This window comes from Myxocyprinus asiaticus, chromosome 34 (assembly GCF_019703515.2).
Source record: "Myxocyprinus asiaticus isolate MX2 ecotype Aquarium Trade chromosome 34, UBuf_Myxa_2, whole genome shotgun sequence".
Classification (NCBI taxonomy): domain Eukaryota; kingdom Metazoa; phylum Chordata; class Actinopteri; order Cypriniformes; family Catostomidae; genus Myxocyprinus; species Myxocyprinus asiaticus.
This window is the reverse complement of record NC_059377.1, coordinates 651,782-666,884: the sequence shown is the minus strand read 5'-3', so window position 1 is coordinate 666,884 and position 15,103 is coordinate 651,782. Positions and strand designations below refer to the sequence as shown.

The 15,103-nt window shown below is 39.2% G+C and overlaps 1 protein-coding gene across 2 annotated transcripts in view; it reads left to right on the top strand.

Moving 5' to 3' along the window:
* Positions 1 to 2,840: 2,840 nt before the first annotated feature.
* Positions 2,841 to 15,103, top strand: part of LOC127425154 (histone H3-like centromeric protein A) — a 36,079-nt gene continuing 23,816 nt past the window's right edge. Inside the window, exons 1-2 of one of the 2 annotated variants that reach the window (XM_051670852.1) lie at positions 2,841 to 3,048; positions 3,270 to 3,539. In XM_051670852.1, coding sequence (XP_051526812.1) covers positions 3,422 to 3,539 — 118 coding nt within the window. In that variant the 5' untranslated portion in view covers positions 2,841 to 3,048; positions 3,270 to 3,421. The remainder of the gene's footprint in view (positions 3,049 to 3,269; positions 3,540 to 15,103) is intronic. The other variant, XM_051670851.1, reaches the window with a different exon arrangement.

Sequence of the window (15,103 nt, the reverse complement as noted above, 5' to 3'; positions counted from 1 at the left end):
TTTGTATATGTTTTGCTGTTCTTTGTTTAATATATGAATCAATAAAAAAATTTAATCACAAAAAAAGAAACAAATGATAAAAATACACTTTCAGAGAAATTACAATTGCAGCCTTAAAGCAAATTATTATATAATTATTAATTATTAATTATTATAATAATTATTATTATTAATTATAAATTACAAAGACAAATCAGAGTCCACACGAATGCAAGGAGTGGAGAGAAATAATATCAAGGATAATTACAAGGATGGAGTGGAAGGAAACACTGTATATTAGATGGAGAAATCAATAACATAAGATTAAGAACCTAAAATTTGGGGGGGGGGGGGGCTGGGTAGCTCAGCGAGTGTTGATGCTGACTACCACCCCTGGAGTTGTGAGTTTGAATCCAGGGTGTGCTGAGTGACTCCAGCCAGGTCTCCTAAGCAACCAAATTGGCCCGGTTGCTAGGGAGGGTAGAGTCACATGGGGTAACCTCACTGTGGTCGTGGTTAGTGGTTTTCACTCTCAGTGGGGCACGTGGTAAGTTGTGCATGGATTGCGGATAGTAGCATGAGCCTCCACATGCGGAGTATCCTCAGTGTCGTGCACAACGAGGCACGTGATAAGATGCGTGGACTGACTGTCTCAGAAGTGGAGGCAATTGAGACTTGTCCTCCACCACCCAGAATGAGCTGAGTAACTGCACCATCATGAGGACCTACTAAGTAGTGGGAATTGGGCATTTCAAATTGGGGAGAAAAGGGGATTTAAAAAATAAAAAAAAAAGAACCTAAAATTTGAACACTGCTTAAAGAAGTAACAATATAATATTAAATGATGACTGTTCTTTCTTTTTGACTATTCTGATTAATTTGTTAAATAGTAATATAATTAGCAATAATACTGCCCTACAAAAGTAAAATGCAAAACTGAGTTATGACTGAAATCATCTGTGACAGATGAGTTTGGCTCATATGTTGATTTTCAGAGAAAACTGTGTGAAAATGCAATTACTACAAAATCCACATAAAAATAATACAAGCAATACAATACAATAATATTTTTCTTAGTTTCAGCGTTAGGTACTGAGTTTGGCCTTTGTAGGTTAGTATGGGTATTGGTATTTTTACCAGTTAAACTAAACATGTGTAAAGTCATTTAGGGAAATATACAGGAGTTTAGACGGATGGATGAGAGTTTATAAAAGGTTATTTTCATGGCAAAAACAGAGTAGTTTAAAGCACAATGACAAAAAATAAACAAAAAACTAGCACAGTAAAAAGATGTGTATAAAAGAGATGAAAGATGCAAGGCAAAGACAGCATCTCTTTTGTCAGCGACACCCAATTTTTAACAGGGTTCACAGAAGCACGTGTCCCGCAAAACACTGTATCTAGCCATGATCACGAACGGTACCATCAGCTAATATTGGCCGGGATGTTGCTTTACAATTCCGGTCCAGTGTCTCGTCTCTTACTCTCTGGTTTGACAAAAATAGGAAAATACTACAAATTTCTGGTGCTATTTTGTGATTGGTTGGGGTGGTCTACAGCCCACCCTCAATGTTTGCAACACACAGCCTGCCCCCAAGTTGCTTTTAACCAATGCACAAATCATAAAATTTTTTATATTTGATTTAAAACCATGTTTGATTGGGTAGGCAAGACTCATGTTTGGGTGGGCTCAGCCCACCCCTGCCCATGCCAACATCCGCCCTGTGTTATAGGTGTGGGTAAGAAACAGATTAATATTTAAGTCCTTTTTTACTCTAAATCTCCACTTTCACTTTCAGATGTAAAAGTGAATCTAAACAGGCACCACATGTGACTTTCAGATGTGAAAGTGAAAGTGGAGATTTAGAGTAAAAAAGGACTTAAATATTAATCTGTTTCTCACCCACACCTATCATATAACTTTTGAATATATGGATTTAACCATTTAAAAATTGCGCAATTTTTATGCCAATTAAAGACATTAAATTAGAAGTCTGAGTAGGTCCCCAAACACAATCCTAAATAGCTGGCAGAAGCCGGGCCTGCTCTCACATTGCTTCCGAAGATATGGATTTAACCACTGGAGTCTTATAGATTAATTTTATGATGCCTTTGCGCTTTTTGGAGATTCAAATGTCTGGCCACCATTTATTTGCATTGAAATGACCTACAGAGCTGAGATATTTTTCTAAAAATCTTCATTTGTGTTCTGCAGAAGAAAGAAAATCATACACGCATGAGAAAATTTTGGGTAAACTATCCCTTTAAGTAATAACAACTGGGCAATTATGGTCATTTTTTTCTTTTCTTTTATATAATATCAATTGTGTGAGCACAATAAAACCACATCAGCATCCATTTAGTCATATTTGCTATATTTATGCAATAATATTTAATGTCATAAATATTGAAAATTAATTCTTAATTTGATCAATTACAATATTAGATCGCAAAAAGTGGGTTGATATTTTGTTGTATCATGATTTCTTTTCTTCATAAATGTATTTTTCATTTAGCTGAATTATGTTGAATAGTTTAAAATAAATAGTATTTTAATAAATAATAATTTTAATAAATAGTCATTGGATTAAAAAGTGTGACAACTAGCCCCGAAATTCTAATTGTTCCAGCCCACCGCCTGAAAAACTAAGGGTCGCTTATTTTGGGCTTGTTTTTTCAGCCGAAGTTGCATTTTTCTCTTGAAAAATCTGGCAACACTGAAACTGAGAGATTTCCGATCCGCTAATCCCCGCCCATTAAAGCTCATCTTTCACGCGGATTGCCATTCTACCTCCTTATCCTTTTTCTGTGGAATGGCACCGCAATATACTCACGTTTATCTTCAGAGCTGCTTTCTCCTAAAGTTCCTTATATATCGTAGTAATACATTACAAACATCTATTCAACAAAATAAAACTTTATGTGGGAATATTTCTTCTAACGAACGGGCATTGTGACGTCACGTGCTCATCGGCTCCCTCATTGGCCAGGCTTCTGAGTGCGCTGCTGTGCAGCATTGTTTGAATTCGTGTGTACAGGGGATTTTAAAAACTACGTGACTCAGCATCGGTAAATATTCACGTTGGTTTTTGATTGCTTGATATGTACGGAATTTAGCGCTCAGACAGACAGTTTGGTCGCGCAGTTGTGCATTTATCCATATAATTGTTTTTCTCCTTAACTATTGTCTCTGTGAACTGTGTTAAAAGATGTTTTCCGTCAGTTAATGTTAGATCGTCGTTTTGCACTGGTATTCGCGTGCGTTATTTACAGATTTACTTATTTCACAGATTTAAACTGGTTCATTTTGTGGTGAACAGTTGACAGAATACTGTAATGAGCATGAGTTGCAGCGGTGCATCACTGCAGTCACACTCGACTCGAGCAACGGTTGCATTTGATGTGTTGCAGTGTAGTGCCATCGATCTGATACTGTCTGGAAATGCGGCACAATAAATCCGCACACAAACGGAAGCCATCGACCCCCAGGCGCAGATCTCCTCCTGCACCACCACCACCGCCCTCCACATCCCGGCGCCGGCGCACAAGCGGACCCTCCGGTGAGTTCTGTCACATCTGCCTCTCTGAACGGGGCGCATGCAGCGTTGTTTTCATGCAACAACTCTGGCGTAGTGGTTGAAGATCACTTGGGTATACCAGAGAGCAGAGTTAGCAAATAAACCGAGTGAATTTACTTAGAGTAAGCGGTTAACCTCAACTTTCGGTTCCAAAAACCGGAGTATCTTTCAGACAATATTAGTGACCATAGCAACATACTCAATGAACTTCCGGCCCCAGGTTATTATGTTCCAGAGTTAGTTTATTGCAGGTAAATCTCTTTACGTTTCAGAGGTTATCGGCGCATGGGTGCCTTTTTGATAACGACACTCAGGCGTCGAAGCTCAATATTATAAATTAAAGCATCATTATTATATACAGCAGGGCTACTCAACTTTGGAAAGCCCTGGGCTTGAAAGAAGGATCCTTTTTTAGTCTCAAGGGCCGCACTCTTTTTTTTTTTTTTTTTTTTTTTAATTAATATTTATTAAAAGCGATTGCCTCAATTCTTCTTACCCGTATTTTTATTAAGATGTAATTATTTTTTGTTTTAGTATACAACCTACATTATGGCTCTTCTCTTCAGTCAGTCCAGCAAGACATGCAATAATGTGCTGATTTATATTTATATTGTTGTCCTTGGCAAAATACTTTTACATTTAAAGGATAGTTCACCCTAAAATGAAAATTCTGTCTTGATTACTCGACCATATGTTGTTCCAAGCCCAATGAATTTCTCTCTTCTCTAGGACACAGAGGAGATGTGGAGCTGAATGTTAGTCCCAGTCACCATTCACTTTCATTCATCTTTTTTCTACACGATGAAAGTGAATGGTGACTGAGGCGAACATTTTGCCTAACATCTCCTTTTGAGTTCCACGGATGAAAGAAAGCCATATGGGGTTACAAACATGAAGGTAAGTGATGACAGAATTTTCATTTAGGCTCAACTATTCCTTTAAAGGTGCTATGTGTAAGATTGACAACAAGCGATTGAAATGGGTACTGCAGTCCAAATTCAGAATATTGGAGAGTTGTCTGCCCTGCCCCAGACTTGAATCTCATGTGGTTTGCCAGAATGCTGACATGCAAATTAGCCAACTCAGCATCCGTTTTAAAGGATTTCAGGGCTTTAAGCTGTCCCCATCTTCCAAAGGCATCGCCAGTATTTATCCTTGTTTTACTATGCCTCTGGTCATGTTGGTATTTAGATGGATGGCGAGGCTTTTTAGGTTGGGTGGAATCTGTTATCTCTGATCCAGTTCGTTTGCTGGCTTCCATGGCTGCAGCACGCAGTGTTGTTTGCCTGCAAACCTGTTCAAATCTAGCAACCCGGCAGTGTCGAAATACTGTTGGTGAGTGGGCAGTGGGCGGGATCACACAGGCCAAAACATAAACAGAAATTTCAGCCCGGAATGGCTGAAAAAGTATATTCTTCAAAGTAGAATATACTGGCTGTAGCATTGTTAACGGAGAAGTCAGTATTTTAACTTAGCATGTTTCCTAATTCTCTAATGACATATTATTGTAATTTTATGATTTAATACAGTACAAATATTACATATAACACCTTCAAGAATGGTGTCCCTTTAATAAGTCAATCCTCTCCAGTTTAAAGCTGACAAAATGTAAAGAAGATTAACAGATGAAATCCTGAAAGAAAGCAGACCTTGCTGCTAAATTAGTGATGTTTATTGAAAATAGATAATAATGGGCCTTATGTATAATAAGACGATAATAAGATGATATTTTGAATATTATGTATAATTAAAAATATTATTAAAAGGATAGTTCACTAAAAAATGGAAAATTCTCTCATGATTTACTCATCCTCATGCCATCCCAGATGTGTATGACTTTCTTCTGCAGAACACAAAGATTTTTAGAAGAATATCTTAGCTCTGTTGGTCCTTTTAATGTAAGTATATTGTAGAGGTCTGCAACCCGACCCGGGCCCGACGGGACATGAGATCCCGATTGGTTTCGGGCCAGGTTCGGGTCAGTTTTTCAAGCAGAACTTTCGGGTCGGGTTCAGGTCAGTTTTTCAAGTAGGGGTTTGGGTTCGTAATTAATGAAGAAATAAAGAGGCTTACCGAACTTGTTTTGTGCACGTGCTCCCACTCACAGACATGCGCGAACGGACGAGTTAGGGACCGTTCACACCGAACGTGTTTTTGCATGCGTCTTTTCTTTTTTCCCATTGTTTAAACACATGCTGAACGAATGTATTTGACATTTGCACCACGTCTCGCTTTTTCTTCAGCGTTTTTCGCAGGACTGGCATATTTTAAACACCATGTCATGTTAAAAAGAACTTTAAATTTCAAAAACGCATGTTGAGGGGCCTGGGTAGCTCAACGAGTAAAGACGCTGACTACCACCCCTGGAGTTCGCGAGTTAGAATCCCAGGGCATGTTGAGTGACTCCAGCCAGGTCTCCTAAGCAACCAAATTCGCCCGGTTGCTGGGGAGGGTAGAGTCACATGATATAACCTCCTCGTGGTCGCTATAATGTGGTTCGCTCTATGTGGGGCGTGTGGTGAGTTGTGCGTGGATGTGAAATGAAATCCTAAAAGTCTTAAATTCTGTTGTGATATAAAAAGAAACTCAGATACATCTTGGATGGCCTGAGGGTGAGTAGATTATCAGCAAATTTTCATTTTTGCGTGAACTGTTCCTTTAACATGCATTTTTTTTTTCTTTCTCCCCAATTTGGAATGCCCAATTCCCAATGCACTCTAAATCCTCGTGGTGGCGTAGTGACATGCCTCAATCCGGGTGGCGGAGGACGAATCTGTTGCCTCCGTGTCTGAGACCATCAACCCGTGCGTTACTGCGGGGAGACTTCACACCATCCACCGTGGGGAAGATGCACGGGTTGACGGTCTCAGACACGGTGGCAACAGATTCGTCCTCTGCCACCCGGATTGAGTCACTACGCCACCACAAGTATTTAGAGTGCACTGGGAATTGGGCATTCCAAATTGGGGAGAAAGAAAAAAAAAATGCATAGTTAAAGGAATAGTTCACCCAAAAATGAAAATTTGTTGATAATCTACTCACCCTCAGGCCAACCAAGATGTATCTGAGTTTCTTTCTTCATCAAAACAGAATTTAAGACTTTTAGGATTTCATTTCAGGCCTCCTCCTCTAAACAATGCAAGTGAATGTACTCGATTGTGAATGTATACTTTATAACTACAAATGTACGTTCACAAACCGTCCAAAACAATTTAAAAACAATATAAAATAAAAAAGTATATAATTTCCAAATAATAATAATAATTAAAAAAAAATGTAAACAATGACGCGCTTCCTGCCTCCTCCACGTGACGTGTGACCTTACCAACGAGCTTACGTCCCTCTCGTGAGCGCACATCACAGAGATGTACGGAAGCGAACATTTGTAGTTAAAAAGTATAAAAGTATTGTTTTGTTTCTAAATCAATCATTTCTAAATCCAATCGTTTACGTTCAGAAGAACTTTATTTGTCGACTGGAGTCGTGTAGATTATTTTGATGCACCCTAAATATGCATTTTGGACCGTCAAACAATGGAGTACATTCACTTGCATTGTTTAAAGGAGGAGGCTTGAAATGGAATCCTAAAAGTCTTAAATTCTGTTTTGATGAAGAAAGAAACTCAGATACATCTTGGATGGCCTGAGGGTGAGTAAATTATCAGCAAATTTTCATTTTTGGGTGAACTATTCCTTTGAGACACCTGAGCTCTGTTTCATTCTTTGCATCTAAATTGTTTTTGTGCAGTTGTCACAAAGATTCAACATTCTAAACAAGTTCAGGCTGCAAAGAGGGGACTGTTGCATTGTTTCATATTATTCCAGTTTGTTCTGCACCAAGTGAAATTTCAGCAAATAAACAGTAAGGCAATGCTTTTTTTCCCTTCTGCTCTAGTGTACTAAGGGGCTGCTGTGCCTTGTTTAAACTGTGTATGTTTAGTTTCAGTACTGTTACGAATGTTGCCTATATGCTTACATAAAATACAGCCTATTGCAACAATACTTGTTAAGACAAGAAATTAGATAGTAAGCAATTTCAGGTCGGGTTCGGGCTTAAAATCTGATGGTATCGTTCGGGTAGGGTTTGGCCACACAGTCTCAGGTACGGGCGGGTTCGGGTTTTATTTTTTAGGCCCGTTCAGACCTCTAGTATATGGTGGCCAGAAATCTTAAGGTCCAAAAATCTATATTTTATTTTTTTTACTATAAATCTCCACTTTCACTCAGCAGAGTGGCACCCACACCTGTTGCCACTCTGCGGAGGAGAAATGGAACACAGAGAAAACACCAGAGAGGGCCGTCAAGGCAAGGACTCTGTAAACATTTTTCCTGCTCAAAAAATACAAAAACATTTTCCATAATGCAGCCACTCCCCAAATGAAATTCCAAAATAAACCGTCTAAGTTATTGGATCCAGTGCTGCCTCATCCATCCAGCTCCACATCCTAAGTTCCAGCTATTCCCGACGCCTGGAAAAGCAACATTTAAGGAAAATAGGGACATGGAGAAGCAAGCATTAACCCATTGCTTGTAACCCATTACTCAAACTCAATAGGAGAGCACGACAAAGTGTCCGCCAACACATTATCCGTACCCCGAATGTGGCGAATCTGTAAGTTGTATGGCTGCAAAAATAAAGCCCAGCGCATAAGACGTTGATTGGGGTTCTGTAACGAGTGCAAAAAGGTGAGGGGGTTGTGATGTGAATAGACCACCACTGGAAACAACCCCCCCACTCACATACACTTCGAAATTCTGTAATGCCCAGATAAGAGCTAAAGCTTCTTTTTCAATAGTTGAATAATTCAGCTGATGTTTGTTAAACTTTTTTGAAAAGTAACATACAGGCCTCTCCACACCATTCTCATCTGTCTGCAAAAGTACAGCCCCAGCTCCTACGTGACTTGCGTCAACTTGAACTTGAAAAGGCTGCCTAGGCGTAGGCCAAAACCGGTGCAGAAAATGGCAGCATTTTAAAAGCCTGCTGACAACGCATAGACCAATTGAACTTCATGCTCTTCTTTAAAAGGTCGGAAAGAGGAGCTACAATAGTTGAAAAACAAAAGCTGCTATAATATCCGACCATACCCAAAAAACGCATGAGTTCTTTCTTATTCGTCAGAGGCAAAAAAGAATTAATGGCCAGCATTTTAGCTCTCACAGGTCGAACTTGTCCCTGCCCCACTATTTTACCCAAATAAACCACCTTTGCCTGGGAAAATTCACATTTGGCCAAATTAATCGTAAGCCTGGCTTCCACGAAACGGTTAAAGTGCTTCAATCCTTTGAAGATGTTGTTCCCATGTGTCGCTATATATAACAACATCATCGAGGTAAACCGCACATCCATCTTACACCACCAGAGGACGTGATTCATTAAATGCTTAAAAGTAGAAGGGCCGTTGCAGAGACCAAAACTCATAACCCGATAAGAATACAGCCCAGATGGAGTGATAAACGCAGAAATTTCTCGAGCCTGAGTGGTCAACAGGACTTGATAGTACCCTTTAAGCAAATCAAATTGACTCACAAACCGAGCCGAACCCACACGATCAACGCAGTCATCCATTCTGGGCAGCGGGAAAGAATCTGGCTTCTTCACAAAATTTACTTTCCGATAATCTGTACAGAAATTAAACTTATTATCTGGTTTATTCACAAGGAGACACGGCGATGCCCAGCTAGAATATGATGGTTCAGCCAACCCATTATCCAACAGGTATTTTACTTCACCTTCTAAATACTTTTATTTTTCAGGAGAAACTCTGTAAATAAAAAAAAGCTGACAAATTGGTCACGCATCGCCCACATCTACAGTTAAAGTCAGAAGTTTCAACACTTAGGTTGAAGTCATTAAATCTCATTTTTTAACCACTCCACTGATTTCATATTAGCAAACTATAGTTTTGGTAAGTTGTTTAGGGCATCTACTTTGTGCATGACACAAGTAAGTTTTCCAACAATTGTTTACAGACAGATTGTTTCACTTTTAATTGACTATATCACAATTCCAGTGGGTCAGAATTTAACATACACTAAGTTAGCTGTGCCTTTAAGCAGCTTGGAAAATTCCAGAAAATGATGTCAATGTCAATTAGCGAGTTAGCTTCTGATAGGCTAATTGGAGACAATTGAAGGTGTACCTGTGGAAGTATTTTTTTTTCTTTTTTTTAGTTAACATTTTTTATTAATTCTTAAAATAATAAAGAAAAGCAAAAACATATGTACATACAATCAACATTTAAACCCCACAACCACCCCTCCCTAACCCCCAACAAACATCTCTGTGGTCACACATGAGTATATACACACACACACACACACAGTACTGTGCAAAAGTTTTAGGCACTTGTGAAAAATGTTGCATAGTGATTTCTTCAAAAGTAATGCCATAAATAGTTTTCATTGATCAATTAATGTCATACAAAGTCCAATAAACATAAATTAAAGCTAAATCAATATTTAGTGTGACCACCTTTGCCTTTAAAACAGCACCAATTCTCCTAGGTACACCTGGACACAGTTTTTCTTGGTTGTTGGCTGATAGGATGTTCCAAGCTTCTTGGAGAATTTGCAAGTCCTTCTATCTATTTAGGCTGTCTCAACTGCTTCTGTCTCTTCATGTAATCCCAGACTGACTCAATTTTAAGTGGGGGCTAATGAGGGGCCATGCCATCTGTTGCAGAGCTCCCTGTTCTATTATATTATATTTGCAAAAGGAATGTTTGGGAGTCTAACATTTATATTTCCTATTGACACTAAAGCTGAAGATATTAATTAACCTTCTTCAGACAAATGTTTTTTTGAAACATCTTATGTGCCTAAGACTTTTGCACAGTACTCTATATATATAATACTCACACATTTAAAACTATACTACTCTTTCCACCGCCCCACCCCGAGAGCCCGCCAAAAACTCCAAATAGTTGCCCCATTTCCCAACAAAAAAATCCAAGTTAACCCCGTCTTCCAAATTACACCTCCTCAGAAGCCACCACCCTCCCAATCTCCGTGCACCACTCCCGAAGTGGGGGCGCTCCAGCTGACCTCCAACCCCTCAAAATAATCTGCCTGGCGATCATCACATTGGTCAGAACCCAATTCTCTGTGTCTGTTCCCCACATCGATGACCGCCCGATCACCCAAAACACAGAGTCTGGGGCAAAACGAAACCTGAGTGCCCAACACGTCACACACAACTCTGAACCTTCAACCAGAATTCCTGGATCTCATACATACATATATATATATATATATATGTATGTATGTATGTGTGTGTGTATATATATATATATATATATATATATATATATATATATATATATATATATATATATATATATATATATATACACACACACATACATTCATACATACATACATATATATATATGTATGTATGTATGTATGTATGTATGTGTGTATGTATGTGTGTGTATATATATATATATTTTATACACACACATACATATACACACACATATGTGTGTGTGTGTATATGTATGTATGTGTGTATAATATATATATATATATATATATATATATATATATATATATATATATATATATATATATATATATATATATATATATATACACACACACACATACATACATATATATGTGTGTTTGTGTATATGTATGTATGTGTGTAATATATTTATTTATATATATATATATATATATATATATATATGTATGTGTGTATAATATATATATATATATATATATATATATATATATATATATATATATTATACACACATACATACATATACACACACACACATATATATGTGTGTGTGTGTGTGTGTGTGTGTGTGTGTGTACGTATATGTATGTGTGTATAATATATATATACACTATATTGCCAAAAGTATTCGCTCATCTGCCTTTAGATGCATATGAAATTAAGTGACATCCCATTCTTAATCCATAGGGTTTAATATGACGTCGGCCCACCCTTTGCAGCTATAACAGCTTCAACTCTTCTGGGAAGGCTTTCCACAAGGTTTAGGAATGTGTTTATGGGAATTTTTGACCATTCTTCCAGAAGCGCATTTGTGAGGTCAGACACTGACGTTGGACGAGAAGGCCTGGCTCGCAGTCTTCGCTCTAATTCATCCCAAAGGTGCTCTATCGGGTTGAGGTCAGGACTCTGTGCAGGCCAGTCAAGTTCTTCCACACCAAACTCGCTCATCCATGTCTTTATGGACCTTGCTTTGTGCACTGGTGAGCAGTCATGTTGGAACATGAAGGGGCCATCCCCAAACTGTTTCCACAAAGTTGGGAGCATGGAATTGTCCAAAATCTCTTGGTATGCTAAAGCATTCAGAGTTCCTTTCACTGGAACTAAGGGGCCAAGACCAGCTCCTGAAAAACAACCCCACACCATAATCCCCCCTCCACCAAACTTCACATTTGGCACAATGCAGTCAGACAAGTACCGTTCTCCAGACTCGTCCAACAGATTGCCAGATGGAGAAGCGTGATTCGTCACTCCAGAGAACGCGTCTCCACTGCTCTACAGTCCAGTGGCGGCGTGCTTTACACCACTGCATCCGACGCTTTGCATTGCACTTGGTGATGTATGGCTTCTCGGCCATGGAAACCCATTCCATGAAGCTCTCTACGCACTGTTCTTGAGCTAATCTGAAGGCCACATGAACTTTGGAGGTCTGTAGCGATTGACTCTGCAGAAAGTTGGCGACCTCTGCGCACTATGCGCCTCAGCATCCGCTGACCCCGCTCTGTCATTTTACGTGGCCTACCACTTCGTGGCTGAGTTGCTGTCATTCCCAATCGCTTCCACTTTGTTATAATACCACTGACAGTTGACTATGGAATATTTAGTAGCGAGGAAATTGCACGACTGGACTTGTTGCACAGGTGGCATCCTATCACAGTACCACGCTGGAATTCACTGAGCTCCTGAGAGCGGCCCATTCTTCACAAATGTTTGTAGAAGCAGTCTGCATACATATACGTACACACACACACACACACACACATATATGTATGTATGTATGTATATATATATGTATATAATATATATATGTGTATATGTGTGTGTATGTATGTGCATGTATGTATATACATACATACATACATACACACACACATATATGTATGTATGTATATACATACATATATATACATGCACATACATACACATATACATATATATATATATATATATATATACACACACACACACACACATATATGTATATATACATATATATATATATATACACACACACACACACACACACATACACCTATAATAAACATTCAACTCTAAACTATACCTCTCTCTCCACAGACCCACTGCGAGAGCCCCCCAAAAACGTCAAATATCTACCCCATTTCCCAATAAAAGAATCCCATATCCCCAGCCTTCTACGTGTTACCTCTTTGAAGGCTGCCACCCTTCCCATCTCCTCGCACCACTCCCGAATTGAAGGTGCTCCCACCGACTTCAAACCCCTTAAAACAATCTGCCTGCCTGTCATCGCACTAGTGAGGACCCAACGGTTTATGTATTTATCACCTACGTCGATGACCGCCCCATCACCCAAAACACAGAGTCTGGGGCAAAACGAAATCTGAATGCCCAACACATCACACAGAACACTCTGTACCTTCAACCAAAATTCCTGAATCTCAGCGCACCACCAAAAAACATGGGCCATGTCTCCTTCCTCTGATTGGCATCGCCAGCAGGTGGGTGTTTCTTTAAGACCAAGCCTATACAATTTAGAGGGGGTCCAATAGAACCTATGTAAAATCTTGAATTGTGTAAGGTGCACCCTTGCATTTCTCAGTGCAGTTTTTATGTTTTTTTTTAAATCCTAGCCCATTCTCTCTCCTCCAATTCCAGGTTTAAATCTTTCTCCCATAATCTCTTGAGAGTGGTTGAGACTCCGTCCCCCAGACTCTGAATTAATAAGGAGTAATACACAGATGCCTCATAGCCCTTTCCAAAAGCAGAAATCACCACTCCTAGAGTATCTGCTGCTTTAGGGGGGTGTATGCTATTCCCAAAAATAGTACAGAGCAAATGGTGTAACTGAAGATACCTAAAAAACTGAGATCTGGGGATCCCAAAATATTGAACCAGATTTTCAAAGGATCTCATCACACCACTCTCGTAAAGATCACAGAGTGAATTAACCCCCCTCGCAGTCCACTCTGACCAACAAAAAGGGGACTTATTAATGCATAGTTTGGGGTTTAGCCATAGGCTCGAGGCAACATTTAGTTAAATATCTGAATTAAACACTCTGGACACTTTTGTCCATACTGAGTATAAATGTGAAATAATGGGGTGTGATTTAACTTCTCTATTTACTTTGAAGGAAAGGCTGTGCAATGGCAAAATAGGGGCAAGAGGTTCTTGTTCAATGCAGAACCAGGGAGGGGCTCTTTCAGGTGGAAGCAATCAATGAGCCAAATGTCTGAGACTGAATGCATGATAATAAAACAAAATCTTGGGTAGGCCTAGCCAACCTTTGTCAATCGGCCTATGTAATTTATTGAAATGTAGTCTGGGGCACTTACCACTCCAAATGAAAGACTTTGCTATGCTATCAAATTGCTTGAAATAAGAGAGGGGGACATCTACCGGGAGAGATTGTAGCAAGTAGTTACATTTTGGAATACAGTTCATTTTAATAACATTAACCTTCCCAATCATCGATAAATGTAATGAAGCCCACCTGTCTACATCGCTCGAAAACCGTTTATTAAAGGGTCAAAATTAACTCTGACTAAATCAAACAAATTTGTTGGGAATAAAATGCCCAAATACTTAATGCCTTGTTTGGGCCACTGGAAGGTGCCTGGCTGGAAGGCCGTTACTGGACAGTATGCTGTCAAAGCCAAAGCTTCGGATTTAGACCTGTTGACTTTGTATCCTGAGAACTTGGAAAAGGAATGAATAATTCTGTGAAGGCAAGGCATAGATCTAGTGCGGTCGGAGACGAATAATAAAATATCATCTGCATAAAGCAGAAGCTTATGCGCCACACCTCCCGCAATCACCCCTGGAAAATCATCATCTTTTCTTATCGCGGTTGCTAATGGTTCCAGGGCAAGACAGAACAATAATGGGGAAAGAGGGCAACCCTGCCGAGTGCCCCTATCCAGAGTAAAATAATCTGAAATTAATCCATTTGTTTGTACTGCTGCTACAGGGTGTCTATAAAGTAACTTGATCCAACCAATAAATGTACTCCTGAACCCATACATTTCCAAAATCTTAAAAAGATAAACCCATTCTACCATATCAAACGCTTTTTCGGCATCAAGTGAGATGGCAGCGACCGGAGTCTGATCATTCGCCACTGACCACATGATATTGATGAGACACCTAATATTATCAGAAGAGCTACGGCCTCGAATAAACCTCATCTGATCTATATGTATAAGAGATGTCATAACTTTACTTAATCGTTTAGCCAAAATTTTAGCCAGAATTTTTACATCAAGCTGGATCAGGGAAATTGGACGTTAACTTTTACACTCGCTTGGATCTTTGTCCTT